This window comes from Miniopterus schreibersii (genome assembly GCF_964146895.1).
Source record: "Miniopterus schreibersii genome assembly, chromosome: 20".
Taxonomy (NCBI): domain Eukaryota; kingdom Metazoa; phylum Chordata; class Mammalia; order Chiroptera; family Miniopteridae; genus Miniopterus; species Miniopterus schreibersii.
Window position 1 is genome coordinate 19,706,103 of NC_138122.1, and position 20,439 is coordinate 19,726,541.

The following is a 20,439-nucleotide window of genomic DNA, read 5'->3' on the forward strand; positions in this document are numbered from 1 at the left end:
TCAGTTGTTGGCCACCACATTATTTCTGTTAGCATCACCGTGTCACAGCCGTGAGAGGACATTTGCAGGAGGGGAACATGGCTGTGCTGTGTTGTATTTCCAAGCAAATGTGTGTGCATTTTACTCGGAAGTCCACGGTGTGTGTGGACCCTTGTCCTGTTTCCTTAGATGTTCAAGTCTATGGATCAGTGTGTCTATAAATGGTTTCAGAGACACGGGGTCAGAATATCTGTTTCTGACTATATTTGGCTATCAAGAGGGGATATTTTGTAAATTGTAGCAGTCTTGGTATTTTTAATGTTCCTAGAGAGTTAGTTTTTATTGCAGGAACTATACAATTGAAGCCTGTACAACATGAGTTTAAACTGTGTGGGTCGAATTACACATGCATTTTTTTCAATAACTATATTAAAATTTTGGGAGGAGATTTTCAACAACTTGAAAAAACTCACAGATGAACTGCGTAACCTGGAAATATAGAGAAATTAAGAAAAAGTATGTCATGAATGCATAAAATATAGAGAGAGATACTAGTTAGTTTCTCACTTACTACCATAAAATATACACACATATGTGTTATTTATTTAAATTATATGTTTTTTATTGATTTGAGAGAGAGAAACATCTATTTGTTGTTCCACTTATTTATGCATTCATTGGTAGATTCTTATATGTGCCCTGACCAGAATTAAACCTGCATATGGGGACGACACTCTCACCAACTGAGCACCAGGTCAGGGCCTGTACATCCAACTCTTAACAGCACAGTAACTCCTTTTTAAAAATAATTACAAAATTTTTAAATTATAGTTGACATATATGTTTCAGGTTACAGCGTAGTGATTAGACGTTATATAACTTACGAAGTGACCACCCTGATGATAGTCTACTGCCGTCCGACACCATTGCAGCATTAACTCTCAATCACATTAACTCTTAACAGCCCCTTCAACTCTTAGCCAGTTTGCACCCAACTCTTACCAGCGCATCATCTTTAGGAGAAGGGGTTGTGTGGAAATTTCACTTTCTACAGTATGTATTCACGCACCGTTGGATTTAAAACAAGAATGTAACGCCTTTGAGAGAGGCTGGAGCAGACGGGAGGATCGTGGGCGCGCCTGCCGCCGTCTCTTGCTCTCTCCGGAGAGCTTCGTGTCCCAGCCGCTCTGCCTTCTCCCAGGTGCAGAGCGAGATCCCGGGCTCCCCGATCTTTCTCATGAAGCTGGCCCAGCACGCCCGTCACCTGGAGGTCCAGATCCTCGCCGACCAGTATGGGAACGCCGTGTCCCTGTTTGGGCGAGACTGCTCCATCCAGCGGCGGCATCAGAAGATCATCGAGGAGGCACCCACCACCATCGCCCCGCCGGCCGTGTTTGAGTTCATGGAGCAGGTGCGCTCTGCAGGGCTGCGCGTGGGGACAGCCACAGGGGAAGCCGGAGCCAGGAAGGGCTCCTTATGGTCCGGGTTGCCAAAATGGGGTTGGTGCCCGAGAAGAAACTGGGGGCCCATCATGGACGTGATTTCAGCCTGGCGTGGGTTTTTTGGAGTATGGGTTATGTGTCCCAAGGTCCCCAGTCTGCATTTAGTTGGGGAACCCATAAGCCACTATTAAAGCTGCCCGAGAAAGCCACTGGAAGCCCCTCGGTCTCTGTGTCTTTGCAGTGTGCCGTCCGCCTGGCCAAGACCGTGGGGTATGTGAGCGCGGGGACGGTTGAATACCTGTACAGCCAGGATGGCAGCTTCCACTTCTTGGAGCTGAATCCCCGCCTGCAGGTAGAACACCCCTGCACGGAAATGATCGCTGATGTCAACCTGCCGGCTGCCCAGCTACAGGTGAGGAAACAGGAGCCAGGCCCTGGGCCGCCTTCTGCCCAGGAGGGGTCCCCTGTTCTACTCAGATTAGACCTTCTTGCCCCTGTTGACTAACTGTCCCTGGGGAGCAACTTTTTTTTAATGTTTTTATGGATTCAAGAGAGAGTGGGAGAGGGAGAGAGAACTGGAAACATCGATGAAAGAGAGAAGCATCGACATTGATCGGCTGCCTCCTGCCTGCTCCCTACTGGGGATTGAGCCTGCAACCCGGCCATGTGCCCTGACTGGGAATCAAACCGTGATCTCTTGATTCCTGGGTTGATGCTCAACCACTGAGCAACACTGGCTGGGCTATTGCTTTTATTTTTTTAAACAATTAAAAAAAAAACTTATTGAGTGATTCTTTTAGAGAGAGAGACAGGCAGAGACATTGATGATCTATGCATGCATTGGTCGATTCTTGTATGTGCCCTGACCAGGGATCAAACCTGCAACCTTGGCGTATCGGGACAATGCTCTAACCAACTGAGCTACCCGACCAGGGCTGGGTACCTTTCCTTTTCACCTTCCATAGCACTAAAACCTGTAACTTTTATTTAGTGTGTGTTTCTTACCGTGTGATGTTTTATGCATGTTGCTGCTTTTCCCAGTGGCATTATTTGCTCATTGGACCTCTTCCTCCCTGGCATCCAGCAGCATCCTTGGTATTTGGGGGCAGAGGTCTTGTGGGACTGACAGTCCTGGGGTTGGCTTTCTTGATTTCAGATCGCCATGGGTGTGCCACTGCACCGGCTGAAAGACATCCGCCTTCTGTACGGAGAGTCACCATGGGCGGTGACACCCATTGCTTTTGAAACCCCTTCCAACCCGCCCCTCGCCCGAGGCCACGTCATTGCAGCCAGAATCACCAGTGAAAACCCTGATGAGGCAAGTTGTGGGGGCCCCGGGCTTCTGCCATCTCCAGTCTCCCAGTGTGGGGCAGACCCCCAACATTAGCCTTGGATGAGACCCCCCCCAGGCTTCTCGGCTTACAATTAAGGAAACCTAGGTGCGGGAGGGGACAGAACACAGTTTATTGACACATAGTGTGTGCCAGGCAGATCCCTTCACGTATCTCACAGCTCACGTTCCGCCACTGGGCGTTATTACCCAGGCTTGCAGATCAAGAGGTTGTGGTAACTTGCCTAATGCCGCAAGCCCGGGGCCTGCTGAGACTTTAAGAGCAAAACAGGAGTTTTTCAGAGGGATGGTGGCTTGTTCACAGGTGCCTGGGAGGGTGGAGGACCAGGTGATGCAGTTCCCGGCACCTGGAACTCCCTGTCTCTCGCCTCCAGGCACCTCTGCCGAAACAATGCCTCCATCACTCAATTCAAGAGCCCTAATTCCAGAGAGAGGGTCCAGGTCCACCCCCCCTTACCAAAATTACACCCCGGTCGGGGGGGGGCAGGCCACAAAGGGACTTAGGTGTGTTAGCATCAGCAAAGCCAACACTAGATTTGTTTATCTGCTGGAGTTTTCATAACCCAGAATTGGAAATCCCATGCTCTTTCATTCAAACCTTTTATTATCGGCAATGTCAAGAGTATAAAACCAGGATGTACCTCCACTCGGCTCCATCGGTGATCACCGTTCTTCCATGTTATATCTGTGCGCCCTCCCCCATCCCAACTTGGTTGTTGTTATTTTCTTAAAATAGTTTTTGTAAAGTGAAAATTAGACAAATTGACATGCTCACGTGATACACCCACAGCCCCGACGAGACGTATCGAAGTTTCCTTGATCATGCTTAGTTTTGGGTAGCGGCGGGGGTTCTTGGGTTTTCCTAGGATTTAATTCTGATGAAAATAGATCTGGAGTAACGATTTCTTCCATTTTGCTTTTTTTTGGGTCTGGGCTGCAGGGGTTTAAGCCGAGCTCTGGGACAGTCCAGGAACTGAATTTCCGCAGCAGCAAGAACGTGTGGGGTTATTTCAGCGTGGCTGCTACTGGTGGCTTGCACGAGTTTGCTGATTCCCAGTTTGGACACTGCTTCTCCTGGGGAGAGAACCGGGAAGAGGCCATTTCGTCAGTATCTCCCTTCTTTCCTTCCTTCCCTCCTCCTTCCGTCCCTCTCTTCTTTTAAGACACTCAGAGTTAGCCTGTGGCTTCAGATGCGGTAGCAAGTTAGGAGATCGAGGGAGGTGAAGGACACAGCAGACCCCGTTTAAATACCCTGTGCTGAAGTCCAAGAACAAAGTCTGCCCTCTTCCTGTATTTGAGATCCGTGAAGTAAAACGACCTCACCAAGGTCATTGCTCTTGAGCTTATTGCAGGTCGAGCTTGAAGGAGATCCAAAGAATGTTCAAGGTGATTCCAAAAGTTTAAAAGGTGCTGAGTACTATAGCACTTTTTAAAAAGGTGTGTGTGTTTGGGGGGAAACTCCTTTACATTTAAACCTCATAAGTAGTTCCCGGAGAAACACGCATTTGCAAAGAGGCCCCCAAATTCCAAAACACGTCTTATTTTTTTTCTGCCTTGACCTGGGGGCAGAAAGGTCAAAAACCAGTTCACATTGTAATTAATATTCTTGTGTCAGTGGGTAAGTGTCCTTTAGAGTGAAAAATCCAAAAGGCATTATGGACATTTTATTTAGAAAACATTAAAATCTATCTTGCCTGGGCTCTTAGCCATGAATTAAATCGAGTTTGGTGGTTTTGATGAGTGGGCTTTCTTTGCCAGCTTCAAATAATTAGTTTTCATTGTGCTCAGCAAAAAAATTGAGACCCTTGATGCTCAGGGAAGATTGCAGCAAATAAGAATTAATAGGGGGAAGGAAGGAGGCCAGCTGGCCCAGCATGTCTCATGCTGTGGGACATGAAGATTTGAATAGGCCCAGCGGGAGAGAGAGGCAGAATGACTGGCTGTGGTTAATTAGAATTATAATCATGGTAATTAATTACATTCATAGCAGTTGACAGTTATTGATCAGTGCCTGGGTGCTTTATATGGACTGTCAGGGTTATTTCCCCATTTTCCAGATGAGGAAACTGAGGCCCAGGCAGTTAAGTCACTTGCCCAAGATTACTCAGCCAGTAAATGCTGGAGCTGAGATTGACCCAGGGTGTTTGACTCAGGACCCTCTTAACTTCTGTGCTGTTCTGACTCTCTGGGAACCATGTGGGAACCCCATATGCTAACTGGAAAAACAATCCGTGTGCCCTCAAGGAACATGGTGGTGGCTTTGAAGGAACTGTCCATCCGGGGCGACTTCAGGACCACTGTGGAATACCTCATCAACCTCCTGGAGACCGAGAACTTCCAGAACAACGACATCGACACGGGGTGGTTGGATCACCTCATCGCTCAAAAAGTGCAGGTGAGGAGCTGCACCCGGCTCCCCTTCGATCACAGAGACACCCCCACCCCCCGCACAGCGCCCTGGGGGCCTGGTTGCCATAGGTACTGAAGTGCGGGGTCTTTCCTAGGCTGAGAAGCCGGATATCATGCTCGGGGTGGTGTGTGGCGCCTTGAACGTGGCCGACGCGATGTTCAGAACCTGCATGACGGATTTCTTACACTCGCTGGAAAGGTAGGGCGCGTGGTGACTTTCTCCCCTTTGGGGATACGTGTTAGTGGCGAGAACATGCTTTGTTTGGGTGCAAATCAGTCGCGAGAGATTGAGCAAACCCCCCCTACGTGCTTGCCTCTGTGTCATTCCTTGGAGAAACCTGGGCTGCCCTGGAAGAGGCTCAGGGGCCGAGATTCTCCAGGCCAAGGCAGCAGTTAAAAGACAGCCGTGTGTTGATTTGTGCTGACTTGTGTTAGGTGTGTCATCCCACTCGGGAGCTGAGAGCCATAGGATGTGAATTTTGGCCTCTCCCAGACTGTCCCCTGAATCAGAAGGTGGCAGTGAAATGGCCCAGCACAGAAGAGGCCGGGTGCTCACTGTTTGGATGAGCCAGGGTTTCTCAGCCTCAGTACCGCTGACATTTTGAGCTGGGGCGTTTTTTGTTGTGGGGCTGTCCTGTGAGGTGTGGGATGTTTGCACCCCTGCCCCACTCACAGCATCTCCACTCCTCCCAGAAGTCATGACAGTCAGAGCCAGCGTGCTGACCATTATGGGACCACGTGACATTCAAATATGTCCCTAGACGCTGCCAAGTGTCCCAGAGCTGAGAATCCCTGTGACAGACAAATGAAACTACTCAAAAGACATGAAAAGCGTAAAAATTTCTAGCTCTTCGGTTATCATGCTTTTGAATGGAGATAGAATTACAGTCCGTGCGCCAGTTTCTTTCATAAGCAGGCAGGAGGATTTCCACATACAGAATTTTCTGAGAAGAAGCCTTTGTGGATTTAGCTTCCTGCAAAGCCCTTTTGAAATTTCACATCCTTCAGAAAGTGCCATTTCCTTAAGTTCTGAGCCATGTCGGCTTCCTTGGTATGATCCCTGTTTTCTTGCCTTTTAATCAGACGTAGCTTTTCTGCGGGACAGCCAGGTGCGTTGGTGCTTCAGTCCTGGGGGTTGGCTGCAGAGCCCTCGGTTGCTCCCAGGGCTGACCGCAGGTCTGTCTTCTCTTCCAGGGGCCAGGTCCTCCCTGCAGATTCTCTGCTGAACACCGTGGACGTGGAATTAATTTACGGAGGCATTAAGTACATTCTCAAGGTAACGGCCTGTGTTTCTTGGATGTCTCCAACACTCTGGAGTCTGGAGGGAGTTTTTATTCCTCTGATGAGCCATCCCTGGAGTGGGTTTTCTCATGCTCAGGTCCCAGGGTGCCCCATGCAGCCCATGACCTTGAAACCTGAACACTTTGGGTTTGAGAATGCACAGGCTTGAGCAATACGCATGAGGCATGCTGGAGCGTGTGTTAGTTTCTGGTGGCTGCTGTAACCAAGTTCCACCAACCGGTGGCTTCAAACAGTGACATTTATTTTCTCACTCTTCTGGAGGCCCGAAGTCCAGAATCAAGGTGTGGGCTGGGCCCTGGTCCCTTTGAAGACTCCAGGGGAGAGCCCGCTCCTGCTTTGCCAGCTTCTGCTGGTTGTGGGCAGTCTTTGGCGTTCCTGGCTCGTAGACCTCCCTCCAGCCTCTGCCTCCCGCTTCCTATGTCTGTCTGCTCTGTGTGTGTGTGTCTGTCTTCACATTGTCTCCCTGCTGTGCCTGCATCTCTGGATCTGTTCTCTACAAGAACACATCAGGTTGGGTTTAGGGCCCACCCTAATCCAGTGTGACCTCATCTTAACTAACCGCATCTGCAAAGGCCCTATTTCCAGATAAGTCACATTCTGAGGTGCCAGGAAGGAGCACAGTAGACACCAGTTCTAGCTCCTGGCCCGGGGCAGGGACAGAGACGCTGTTCCGGGGCCGCAGGGACAAGCAGACATCCTGAATTCAGGTGGGGACACTGAGCTTGTCCCCGCAGGTGGCCCGGCAGTCTCTGACCATGTTCGTTCTCATCATGAACGGTTGTCACATCGAGATCGACGCCCACCGGCTGAATGACGGCGGGCTTCTGCTGTCCTACAACGGCAACAGCTACACGACCTACATGAAGGAAGAGGTCGACAGGTGCGTGGGGGCTGGGCCGCGGAGCCGACTCTGTTCCGTGGGGGTGAAAAATACGAAGCTGCCCGGCTGGTGTGGCTCAGTGGTTGAGCATCGACCTAAGAGCCAGGAGGTCACGGTTTGATTCCCAGTCAGGGCTCATGCCCCATGGCACGCACTCATCACTCGATGAAATGTGGGCCACCCACTGAGAAGGCATCGCAGACTCTGGCCAAGGAGAGTGAGGTGGGGAGGGGTGGGGTGCCAGGGACCCCATGTCTGAAAAAGCTTCAGTGAGAGAGTAGAGTCTCCCTCCCCAGTTCTTGATCCAAGAAGGCACACTTGATTCACCCCAGAGCCATGACTTATTCCCTCTTTTTAACCCATGTTCTCTCTGCCAAGAATATTCAAGATTACTGTAGGCTCCACCCAAGGGGCATGCCCTCTCCAGTTCAGCCATCACGTGAAGACTTATCGGCAGTAAATATTTATGGAGTAATATTTATTGATTGCTCTCTCTGTGCCTGTTGGAATTATGTCAGTAAAAGGAACTAGTTTTCAGCCAGAAAAGGGTCCTACCCTTTGCTCCACCAATTCACTCCTGATCTGCTTGCCATGACTGTAAAATGCCACCACTTGGGAAAGTGGAGTCCCCCAAACTGCACCCAGAGTGACACTCAGGGCTGCCTTTAGGGAGCGAGATACTGTAGAAAGCCCGACTCAGGTGCTGGGCCGATGGTCCTCCCCATCCCCTCCCCTCCTCTCCCCCAGTTACCGGATTACCATCGGCAACAAGACGTGTGTGTTTGAGAAAGAGAATGATCCCACCGTCCTGAGAGCGCCCTCGGCTGGGAAGCTGACGCAGTACACGGTGGAGGACGGCGGCCACGTGGAGGCTGGGGACAGCTACGCTGAGATGGAGGTGAGCGCAGAGCAGGGCCTCGGGGGGTCAGCGAGGCCTCCCCTGCGCAGCCCCCACCCCCCCGCTCCCCAGGGGAGGGCCCTTCAGCATTGCTTCTGCAAATGGACCTCACCTCTTACCTGGGCCACCGGCTGCAAATTCCTAAGAGAGCCAGTGTGCAGGGCTCAGCCCAGATTCCCCGCAGTATTTAAAGGGAAAGCCTCAAAAGTGCACACCTCCCTGGCCATGAGCAAGAACTGATTCCATAGTAGTGATGGTGGTGATTAAAAAGTCTTAAGCCAGCACTTGCAAAGCACATGCCATGTGGCAGGCGCTATCCACAGAATGATGCTCGGGGGGCTGGGCTTGCAGCCCAGGCCTAGCTGACCTGGATGCCCACGCTGGGACCTGCTGAGCCAAAGGAGCACTGTGTTGAGTGTCTGCCGCCCACACCACAGTAACAGAACTCATCATGTCCACGAATCCAGGCTCTCGGGCCACGTAAAGGGCCTGATGACTCACTGTACTATGAGCACAGTCTTTATTTCACAGTGTTCCCCAGAGAGTTTCTTGCTGCCTTGAGAAAAGGAGCACGTCCCACAATGCACCACATTTTAGGAACGTTTATGTTGATCACCCTACATAATATAGTTTTATAGATTTAACTGTAGTTCTAAGAGAGATGCTTTACTTCCTTTTGGAACTAAAGATCAGTTTCCATGTCTGTAAAATGGGCACATAAAACCTCCCTCCCTGGCTGGCTTTGCAGATGGAGGTGATTGGTGAACGGCACTGCGCCTGGTGACCGCTAGTTCCCTCTATCCTTTCAGTTTGAACTCTGTTCAGGGAGTCAGTCTATTTAAATGACGCGGGCCCTGCTCCAGAGTTACTAGTTCTGAATGACACTGGGTGTCACACACACAGGCGAGCCCTGAGGGGCTCCATCTCATGTCTTCTTTCTGCAAAACAGGTGATGAAGATGATCATGACCCTGAATGTGCAGGAAAGCGGCCGGGTGAAGTACATTAAGTGCCCGGGGGCCGTGCTGGAAGCGGGCTGTGTGGTGGCCAGGCTGGAGCTCGACGACCCATCTAAAGTGCACCCGGTATGTAGCGCCTGGCACGGCCATCAGGCTGGCTCAGGTGCGCGCACGGCCTCCACCTGCCTGTCCAGTGAGCCGGACAGACTTGAGGCTCCTGACTTTTCTCCTGCCTCCCCGTGTGCCCCCGAGCCAGCGTGATGGGCGCAAACATGCCCTCCTTTGCTCAAACCCCTCTCAGTGACTCCCCATCCCACTTAGAATAAAACCCAAGTTCTTCTGATGACCTACAAGACCCCAAGTAAGCTGTCCCCACTTTCTTTGGCTTTATTCTCTCACATTCCCTTTTGCTTAAACAGGACAGACCCCTCTGCCTGGAGGACCTTCCCCCAGTGTTTTCAGGGCTCACCCTCTTCCCTCCTATGAGCTTTCGCTCAAACATGCTTGAGGCATCGTGGGTCCTCAAAAAACCCCATAAGTCTTGCTGATGACTATTTACACTCTTCTCAGTAGGTTGTGCAGGCGGGAGGTAGCTCGTCCTTCATCCATGTATTGTGCTTTCCTCTACAATTCATAGTACACATGCCCAGGGAGAAAGCTGGAAAAGGTTTTTGTTTTCTTTTAAATATGTTTTTATTGATTTTAGAGAGAGAGGAAGGGAGAGGGAGAGAGATGGAAACGTTGCTCGGCTGCCTCCTGCACGCCCCCTACTGGGGATCAACCCTGCAGATCAAACCAGCCACCTCTCGGTGCGTGGGGTGACGCGCCACCAACTGAGCCACGCCGGCCAGGGCTAGAATAGAAAAGTATTTTTAAAAATCAAATTGTTTCTTTTCTCCAGACTATGCCATTCGTTTTATTTGTTTTCTTCTCATTTTTTTCATTGCTCTCTTTCGGGGTCTCCCAAGGATAGACACAGACTGAGGCTTTTTAGACCCCTGGGAAGGTCTGTGTGCCTGCAGTGCGATTCCTTTCAGCCAACATTTCCCGGGCTGGGTGCACGAGACAGGGCCGGGCCACCCGTCCCTGCAGGCTCATGCCCGCCTAGGGGATGATCCCTTGTGATTCAGTGCGGTGAGTCCAGTAAGGAGACTGCCCTTGGCCGCCTGCAGCAGGTTGTGGAGAAGGGAACCCTCCTGTTAGCTCTTCGAGGACAGAGGAGGGTGGGGTGGGGGCAGGAAGCTGAGGGCTCCAGGCCAGCAGAATGGATGCCCCAAACCTCCTGGGTCTAGTGCCTCACGCATAGCAGGCGGTCAGTGGGTACTTATAGAATAAATTCATACATAAACCGGCACATTAAGTCCATCTTGCCCTTTTGGGGGAGCTTTTTATGTTTTGATCCACTATGGCTAAATGTTTTTGATTTGCAAAAACCAGGTACATTTGTATGAGAGTTTTATAAATGTTTATCCTGCTAGGTGTTTATCTTTGGGACTCAGTAGAGACTGACAATAAATAGAGAAAATAGAGAGATTATCTTCGTTAGAAAGCAGAGCAGAACAAAGAAATCCAACCCCCTCCAGAATTACTTGGGGGACATAATCTGCTATGATATTTGTAAGGGGGAGATTTGGAAAACCCATACGTTTTTTTCTGTTTTCTCAGGCTTCATCCTCAGAATGGTGTACATGTGGGGCACAATAGATCTGGTCAGCCCTCCGCGTGTCTCAGTCGGAGGCCACGGTGTCCTTGACCTCTGGTTCTTGTGTCTCATCAGGCCAAGCCGTTCACAGGAGAGCTCCCTCCCCAGCAAACTCTGCCCATCGTGGGGGAGAAACTGAACCACGTCTTTCACAACGTCCTGGAAAACCTGACCAACATCATGTGTGGCTACTGTCTGCCAGAGCCTATTTTTAGCATAAAGGTGGGTCACCTGTGAAGGGTGGGTATGTATTCTACACACGTGTGCAGGTCCCCGTGATACGCTAGGATTGACTCCATGAGACCCGAGGTCTTTATTGATGTAAACAACAGGAAAACGGTCAGTTCTCCGTTGTTCTCACAAAGGACCCTTTCCTCCGTTTGATTGTACACATCAGGGTACTTTTTTCTCTTTGATTATAAACTGTTGTAAAAGTGACAACTGGTGCAACACTGAGAATATTCATGTAGTGAATTAAGAAAGGAGTCAACATGGGTCACCCTTTTATTTTTAATTTTCAAAAATATTTTTATTGATTTTGAGAGAGCGAGAGAGAGGAAGGGAGAGGGAGAGAGAGAGAAACATTGATGTGAGAATGCAACACCAATCGGCTGCCTCCTGCATGCCCCCCACCGGGGATTGAACCGGCAACCTTTCTGTGCACGGGGTGACATCCAACCACCTGAGCCACACCGGCCAGGGCGTGGGCCACCCTTTTAAAGAGAGGAGGAAGGCACTTTGCTCAGAAATGCCGCTCTGTTCATGGTTCCCCATCCCAGACTCCTACTGTCTGCCCACTCTGTAGAGAAGTAAGTTCTCAAGTTCGCAGACCTCCCTGAAAGACCCATGACAGTAAACCTGACATCGGTAGTGATAAAACTGCTGCATCACAGTAAATCCCAGGATAGCAAATCATGGTGATAGGTAACAGCGGCCAACCCCTCGTCTAGTGCGTACTGTATGCCAGCTACTACTCTAAGCACTTAAAATTTATGGTCATTTAATCTTCCCAACAACCTATGAGGTAGGAGCTCTTACTACTTCGGTTTTACCGGTGAGGAAACCAAGGCACAGAGAGGCTAAGAAACTTGCTGTGTTTCACCCATAAAGAACCAAAGACGGGATTTGAATCCTGACCATCTGGCTTCAGAGTCCATGCTCTTACCCCCTCTGCTAGGCTGCTTAGTTGCAGTTGCTATCATTGCAACGGTTACTTAGTCTTGGCACTTGCTAGTGCATGCAGCATTTCATTTTCATTTTTATTTATTTTTTAAAATTTATCTTTATTGATTTCAGAGAGAGGAAGGGAGAGAGAGAGAGAGAAACATCAATGATGGGAGAGTCGTTGAGCGGCTGCCTCCTGCACACCCCCGACTGGGGATCGAGCCCGCAACCCGGGCAAGTGCCCTGACCGGGAATCGAACCACAGTCTCCTAGATCTTAGGTCGGCGCTCAACCGCTGAGCCACGCCCGGCCACGCCAGCATTTCATTTTTAAATCTCATGGCCACGTTATGGGGTTGGCACCATTATCGTCTTCATTCAAAACCATCAACATTTCAACTCCCTGGATGCCCAGAGCAGTGCAGCTGTTAGGAGTCTCTGGAGCTGGATGGCCGGAGTTAGCATCCTAGCTTTGCTCTTACTAGCTGGGTGGCTTTAGGTGACTTACTTAACCTCTCTGTGTTTCAGTTTCCTCATCAGTAAAATGGGACCAATGATTAGACCTACTATGTAGGGTTGTTTCTGAGGATCAAATGAGAGTGTGCAGTAAAGGTCTTAAAACGGTGTCCAGCGCTTAGTGTCCCACAAAAATTAGCTCTTTGCATGGCCTGTGTTTTATCACACCACGCAGGCTCTCTGGATGCCTGCAGGGGGAGCGGGGGCCTGCCTAGCTGGGGAAACTGTGTTCCCCTTGTGGTCAGGGGGCCCTTCCACTCGTGACTCTTTCAGTCTCCTGGGCACAGATCTTTGGCCACTCGAGTGCGTGGGGCCTGGATGGGCTGAGTGTGTTGGGCGCCCTGTGGTGGGTGGGAGTGCCCACACCCCTGCAGGGCCTCGCGCCAATGCTGTGGTCCCCGCTGCAGCTGAAGGAGTGGGTGCAGAAGCTCATGATGACCCTCCGACATCCGTCGCTGCCGCTGCTGGAGCTGCAGGAGATCATGACCAGCGTGTCGGGCCGCATCCCCGCCCCCGTGGAGAAGGCGGTCCGCCGGGTGATGGCCCAGTACGCCAGCAATATCACCTCGGTGCTCTGCCAGTTCCCCAGCCAGCAGGTATGTGCCCCACCCCGCCCCACGGGGGTGCTCGAGCCAGGCCAGGCGGCTCCTCGGGAGCTCGGCTCCCGGGCGGAGGGGCCTGCTGTCCTCTGATTGAATTGGGCTTCCCGAACCCCACTCACAGCCCGAGATGTCGGGGGCTGGGAGTTTCCTTTGGAGCCTCCTCTGTGGAATCCCAGCGTTTCCCCCCAAGCAGAGCTGTTGAGATGAACATAAACAGTTATTAGGCCTCACTCCAGAAAACTCGGATTCAGAAAGGAGGCAGCAGCTGGTACAAACAGAGCGTTTTCCAAACAGATGCTGGCTAAAATAATAGTGGAAGGAAACCGTTTTAGGGCAATGTGAAAATATCTAAATCTAAGAATTCTGCATTGGCCTTTTTTGGTTTTTTGGTTGCTTTTATCAGGCATTTTTAAGATAATCTGTATTTAGAAGAGCCCCCTCTGCCAGTTGCCCTTTGCGCCCTCTGTCTGGTTAGAAGGGCCACGTACCATCGTCATTCCCCGCCCACACCTTAGGGACTGGGGAAGCTAGAGGTCATTGCCAGAGGTCATCCGCTCTGGAGATTGGACCATTGTTCCTCCATAAAAAGGAATGAAATACTGACTCATGCCTCATGGAAGAATCATGAAAAATGGTCAGTGGAAGAGGCCAGTCACAAAAGACCACATGTTAGGTGACTCCATCTACATGGAATTGTCCGGGATGGGCAAGTCCCTGGAGACGGACAGCCGGTCACTGGTCGCCAGGGCCTGGGGCAGGGGAGTCGGGAGTGGCTACAGGGTTCCTTTAGGGCTGATGAAATACTGTCAAATCAGATAGTGGTGACTGTTGCACAATTCTGTGAATATAGTGAAAACCACTGAGTTAGCTGTATACTTTAAACAGGGGGGAATGTTTTGATCTATGGATTATTTCTCAGCTTAAAAATAAAAGCAAAACTCTAAAGGACCCCAACTGAGAAAAGCACATGTGCAGACCCTCCAGGAATTTGTCACTGATGCAGGTTTTTTCATTAGAAATATTTTTGTTGCCAGAAACAGTATACCAATAACATTCAATCTAATTATAAAATAGGACACCCCCCCTCCCCACCCAGCATCCCTCCTCCTCTTCTGGAGCTTTCTATTTGCGGAGAGGTGTAATGCCAATGGCTGTACGTCTTCGTAGGGTTATTGTCATTCTGGGCTCTTGAATTCCTCAAGCAATACCTAGAGTGGGATGAACAGAGCCGTTTCTGGGTGGCCAGAGGGCTTTGGGACTGGAATTTTATATTTTTTCAAATGAGCCTCGGTTGGGACTTCCACGGGAGCCTGTGGTGGGCCCTTTGGATGACTTCTGTGTGGCGACCAGATTGTGTGGCTGTGAGGGGCCAGACCTGTCCTCTTTCCCCATCCAGATAGCCACCATCCTGGACTGCCACGCGGCCACCCTGCAGCGGAAGGCCGATCGGGAGGTGTTCTTCATGAACACACAGAGCATCGTGCAGCTGGTCCAGAGGTGAGTCCTGGGCCCTCCGTGGGCTTCAGTTGTCACACTGAATCGTCCTGTGGATTGCACCCGGGCGGTGCTCTGAGGTTCTTTTAAGGGCGAGCTTGAACTAAGAGATAGCGCATAGGGCCCGGCGACCCTGATTATCACAGTCCTGGCATAGCCATTCCTAACAGTGGAACCCTGGGCAAGGCACTTGACTTCTGTGGATCTCAGTTTGCCAGTTTGTAAAATGGGAATAAAAACACCTCATGCACACTAAGTCATTCTGAGTTCTAAGTGGGTTAATTTTTGTACAGTACTGATAGAGTCCTTGTGGCAGCTTTGATTATGGGACAATGGGACGAAATGGCTTTCTGTGCTGCAAAGGACTTTACAAGTGATCATTGCAGTTTGGGGCATCTCTGTAACGGAGAGTCGATGGGGAATTTACATTCTTTCTTAAGTAGCTGTTGAGCAGGGAGAACTATTCCAATGATAAAAAGAATTGCCATTCTGCATGAAAATTCTCCCCAGCAAGAAAACTTTGCTTATGACAGGATAGAAGCATTCTCAGACTGGAACGAGTTAATTCAGCTCGTGTGGCCCAGGTTCCAGAAATGACCAGAGGTGCACAGAATGTAGGACTGTAGGAGATGCCCCAGCTTTTCAGCAGAGTCCTGGCTCACGGGGACTCGTATTGACAATACAGTATTGCAGCTGATGAATCTTAGTGTGGATTCCTCACAAAGAGAGTTTCACCACCACGGGCCAGGAGGGGTGTCTCTCCGCAGGAGACTTCGACCTCTAGCCTTAAACCCATCCTTTAGCTTCAGAGAAATGCCAAGAAGAATTGAACAAAGGATAAATGAACTGACTTCCCTAGCAGATTTTTCTGTGTTGAACATAAATATCAAAGCTCCATCCTAGGTTGTATATTTTTAAAATCGCATTTGAATAAGTGGGCGTTATAGTTTCTTCTCTTTTGTTGTTACTCGGTAATGCTGGGGTTAAGCTGGTTTCAACTTCTCTAAAACTCAGTGTCGCACCTCCTGAGGAACTCCATTCCTTGTGTTCAGACATGATCAAGAAGAGGAAATGTTTTAGGGAACGTCTGGGTTAAAATCTGGTTTTAAAGGGGAAGCGAAATTTATAGGGACCTCTTGGTAAATGTCTTTCAAGTCATCTTTTTTTTCCAAAATTGTCTTTACACATTGGATGGTTAATTGAAAATTTTTCTTTTCAACCATGCATGCAAGGCTGACTCCTTTCAGCATCCCAACTCTGTAAGTGTTTTCCCTTCTCTCTGGGGATGGGGCAGGCGCCTTCCAAAGGCTCAGCTTGGCCTCCGGTTTGATGTTTGACCTTGGGCAAGTCACTGCTCTCTTTGCCCTCCAAAGTTAGTGCTAACGAATCAACTCGAGCATCCCTCCCAGGTCTACGGATTAAGGGGGTGCATCCCCCACACACTTGATTAGTTTCCGTCTTTTTGAAACCCAAAGCCCTGCCTGTAGATACCCAGGCGCCAAGAAGTGGAGTGGGTCATTAAGGCGGCCTTCCCTTCCCCCCCAGGTACCGCAGCGGGACCCGCGGCTACATGAAGGCGGTGGTGTTGGATCTCCTGAAAAGATACTTACACGTCGAGCACCATTTCCAACAAGGCAAGAGTAGCCAATGGCACTGGTGACAAGCCCACAGGGCGAGAGGGACTCCGAGCCTGACCGCCGTGCGGCCTTTTGTCTCCCTCTAGCCCACTACGACAAGTGCGTGATAAACCTGCGGGAGCAGCTGAAGCCCGACATGTCCCAGGTGCTGGAGTGCATCTTCTCGCACGCGCAGGTGGCCAAGAAGAACCAGCTGGTCATCATGCTCATTGTAAGCAGGAGAGCGCAGCTCGGGGGCCTGCGGCTTGTTCTGGGAAGGGTCAGAGAGTGAATATTTTACACTCTGCTGGGCCTGTGGCCTCGGGCCGTACTGCTCAAAGCTGCCACTGTACAGTGTGAGCGAACGTGCGAGGCTGTGTCCTGATGATCTTTGTCAGCCACTGGGGGAGATCATAACCAACACCTGCAAAGCACCTACTATGTGCCAGGCACCCCTGCCGTGATGGGGCAAGGCATATGCCTCTCTGGGCCTCAGTTTCCTCATCTGTAAAATGGGGGTGGTGATAGCAGCTCCTCAGAGAGTTGGGAGGATTTGGGGAGATGAATGTCAAGGGTCTAGCTGCTTGCCTGGCACATCGTAAGCACCCCATAACCGTCGGCCGTTAGAAGTGATGCAGGCACAGCTTAGATGTATTTTTTTTACCAGGTGCTTAGGGCATGATTTGGGGTGGATGAGTGAGAGAATGAATGAATGAATGAATGAATGAATGAATGAATGAATGAATAGGGGCGCACGGTGGAAAAGGGGAGGGTATGTGCCTCAGGCTGTCCCAGGTGTCTTCAGAGGCCCGGCAGCTGTCTGCTTTGTCGGGGCAGCCCCGTCCCTGGCTGAAGACGAGTCCTGGCATGTTTCCTTCTGGTGGACAAAAGCCACTTAGATTCTGTTTGTCCCCCCAAAGGATGAACTCTGTGGCCCAGACCCTTCCCTGTCAGAGGAGCTGACCTCCATCCTTAACGAGCTCACTCAGCTGAGCAAAAGCGAGCACTGCAAAGTGGCCCTCAGAGCCAGACAGGTAGGGCTGTGGGACGCAGACCCCACCGTGCATGGGGGTTGAGGGGTGCCGTCTTCCCACCGTGCTTGGCCCCCACCGTGCACAGCCCCTCTGCTGCTGTCCCTGTCCAACCCGATGGGCCCGGCCCTTGGCTTCTCCCCTGTGAGGCTGGCTCACCCCAGCGCCTCCGTCCCCTCCCCGCCAGGTCCTGATTGCCTCCCACCTGCCCTCCTACGAGCTGAGGCACAACCAGGTGGAGTCCATCTTCCTGTCTGCCATCGACAGGTACGGCCACCAGTTCTGCCCGGAAAATCTCAAGGTGAGGCTGTCTCCATCCCTCCACCTTTCACAGAACAAGGTAGTGGCCCAAGTGGGGCCTGGGGGGACGCGGGCTCCCCAGCCCTCGGTGTGCTGCACCTGGGTGCGGGGCACAGTCACAAATACCAGAGGTTTAGTCCAGTGTGGCCGGGGCTGCCCAAGGGGGTCTCAGGGGAGGCTCAGGCAGCAAGGCTCCCCAGGAAGGATGATTTAAATAATTCAGGTGTGATGGAGCTTTGGCAGCTGCAAGCCTCACATGGCTGAGGCCCCGCTCCATCTTCCCAGGGCTCCCCCGCACCCTACTCTGCCCCACGTCCTAGCTTCCAGGCTCGCCCTCTGCGTCTGGGAGCCCTGGTGCAGTCAGCTCAGAGCCGCTTCCACATTCAGATCTTACGGGCCTGGGGCGCTGGCAGCGTTTGGTGCTGACACCACTGGCTTCTCCCCCTTGCTCCCACCCCTCCCACTCATCTGACTATTGGCTAAAACTTATTAACATTTACTTTTCTCTTCCCATTTCCTGTAGAAATTAATACTCTCGGAAACGACCATATTTGACGTCCTGCCCACTTTCTTCTATCATGTCAACAAAGTCGTTTGCATGGCATCCTTAGAGGTGAGTGGGAGAGGCCCCTAGAACAGCACAGCACCGCACATGCCAGTTCCAGCATCCACGCGCCTGACCCCAGGCCACCCACCTTGCAGACGTGATCTTATTTTACTGATAAGGTAGTATCGTTACTTGCCCCTTTTTACAGAGGAGAAAACTGAGGCTCACGATGCAGTGTGCAGATGATGTTTTGTTGAGTTGTGCACTTGAAACCTGTATGGTTTTGTGAATCAGTGTCACCCGAGTAAATTCAGTTTTTGAAAGATGAGCTTTGTGAACATGGCATTTGTACTTGGTTCCTTGAGATGTGCAACGTTTTATTGCTGCTCTAAATGTGTCTGACCCCCAAGACCATGCCCAGGTTTGCTGATCACTCACAGGGTGCAGCATATAGCTGTGCTCAGGGCAGGGACTTATTGCAGCCAAAGGACCCAAAGCTCAAGCAGCACAGGGAAAAGATGCCTGGGGAAACCAGGTCAAGCTGCCAGTGGCCCCACAGGCACTCTTAATTCTTTGAGCAACATGTTGTGACAACATGCGTGAGATGAAGCTCGTTAGAGACTCAGCACCCAGGCTTTTAACTGGGGGCTGGTCCCATAGGCACCCTCTATCTAGCACACACCAGAATTCTAAACTCCCAGAAAGAAAGCACATGTTGAACATAAATCATACAGTTTGCACAGTTTAGGTGCCATAAACCGTTTTTATCAGGCATCGTGGGAAATATCCCCAAATCCAAGTTCCCGGATGCAGTCTTGCAAATAGGACCTTGGGCCAACCTTGCAAGCAGGTCTTTCAAAGGACAGCAATTAGGTCTCTATGTTAACTCTTACTGCAGTCCTGATTTTTCCTATTCAGTTAAAAGAACTCCCAATGCTTAAACTCTAGGACTGTGCTGTCCAATATGGCAGCCACTGGCCACGTGTGGCTAGTGAGCACTTGAAATGTGGCTATTCTGAATTTACCTGTGCTCTAAGTATAAAATACACCAGATTCCAGAGTCTTAGTATGGAGAAAGAATTTAAAGTATTTCAATAATTTTTTTATATTGATTACACGTTGAAATGATGATATTTTAGGTGTTGGAGATGAAACTAAGTTATTATTAAAATTATTTCACCTGATGCTGTTTTAAAAAGTGGCTATTAGAAAAATTTAAATTAATTTAAAATTGCGTACGTGGCTTCTGTTCCATTTCTATTGGAAAACACTACTCTAGAGCAGAAGTTGGTAAACTACAGCCTATGGGCCACATCAGGCCCCCTGCTTGTTTTTGTAAATAAAGTTTTATTAAAACAGCCATGCCCATTCATTTTCATATTATCCATGGCTGCTTCTGTGCTAGCACAGCAGAACTGAGTAGTTGTGATACAGATGATATATCCCCAGAAGCCTAAAATACTTACTCTCCAGCCCTTTGCAGACAAAGTCACATTCTGAAATGTGAGCAAAAAATTTGCTTTAACTGCTGCTGAGAGATAATTTAGAGGTCATTTCTCCAGCCTGAATTTTCTCAGGTTTTGAGGGCACTCCTTCGCCGCTGAGAGAATGCTCTCTGTGCTGCTCCTCCATTAGGTGTATGTGCGGAGGGGCTACATCGCCTACGAGTTAAACAGCCTGCAGCACCGGCAGCTCCCCGACGGCACCTGCGTGGTGGAGTTCCAGTTCATGCTGCCATCCTCCCACCCCAACCGGTACGCGGCCCACACCCGGCTGTGGCTCGTGTTCCTTTTCTCCCCGACCGCTGTCGTCCTTTCTCTGAAGGGACCCAGCACGTATGTCTGGGGAGATGTCAGGGACACCACCACTTCCCTACTGTGGGATCTCCTTCCATCTCCTCATGATTTCAGGGGTATCTTCTAGGAAGACACACACAGGCCCTGCCCCACCTGGGTTGGGGGGTCCCCAAGAGCACCCCCAGGTTCATTCACTAGGAAGATTTATAGGACTCCGTAGATAGTTGTGTTCACCACTATGACTTATTACAGTGAAGGGACACAAAAGACAGTCAGCAAAGATAAAAGGGGCATGGGGTCAAGTCCGGAGGAAACCAGGCACGCCCTTCCAGGAGTCCTCTCCCGGTGCAGTCACGCAGGGCACGCTTCATTCCCCCAGCGCCAGTCGTGACCACGGGTGGGGAATGCTTTCTGCAGCTGGTTAGAGACTCGGTACCCAGGGTTTCCACCGGG

At 50.6% G+C, this 20,439-nt stretch overlaps 1 protein-coding gene across 3 annotated transcripts in view; it reads left to right on the forward strand.

Moving 5' to 3' along the window:
• The window catches only part of ACACB (acetyl-CoA carboxylase beta), an 80,376-nt gene that overhangs the window by 32,815 nt on the left and 27,122 nt on the right, over positions 1 to 20,439 (forward strand). For all 3 annotated transcript variants that reach the window (XM_081122890.1, XM_081122891.1, XM_081122892.1), the window contains 19 exons: positions 1,181 to 1,390; positions 1,663 to 1,833; positions 2,578 to 2,739; positions 3,713 to 3,876; positions 5,017 to 5,167; positions 5,277 to 5,380; positions 6,376 to 6,457; positions 7,218 to 7,363; positions 8,111 to 8,261; positions 9,211 to 9,345; positions 10,997 to 11,143; positions 13,008 to 13,196; positions 14,599 to 14,699; positions 16,242 to 16,330; positions 16,420 to 16,544; positions 17,233 to 17,346; positions 17,531 to 17,644; positions 18,167 to 18,256; positions 19,826 to 19,944. In XM_081122890.1, the coding sequence (XP_080979016.1) occupies positions 1,181 to 1,390; positions 1,663 to 1,833; positions 2,578 to 2,739; positions 3,713 to 3,876; positions 5,017 to 5,167; positions 5,277 to 5,380; positions 6,376 to 6,457; positions 7,218 to 7,363; positions 8,111 to 8,261; positions 9,211 to 9,345; positions 10,997 to 11,143; positions 13,008 to 13,196; positions 14,599 to 14,699; positions 16,242 to 16,330; positions 16,420 to 16,544; positions 17,233 to 17,346; positions 17,531 to 17,644; positions 18,167 to 18,256; positions 19,826 to 19,944 (2,564 nt within the window). The remainder of the gene's footprint in view (positions 1 to 1,180; positions 1,391 to 1,662; positions 1,834 to 2,577; positions 2,740 to 3,712; positions 3,877 to 5,016; positions 5,168 to 5,276; positions 5,381 to 6,375; positions 6,458 to 7,217; positions 7,364 to 8,110; positions 8,262 to 9,210; positions 9,346 to 10,996; positions 11,144 to 13,007; positions 13,197 to 14,598; positions 14,700 to 16,241; positions 16,331 to 16,419; positions 16,545 to 17,232; positions 17,347 to 17,530; positions 17,645 to 18,166; positions 18,257 to 19,825; positions 19,945 to 20,439) is intronic.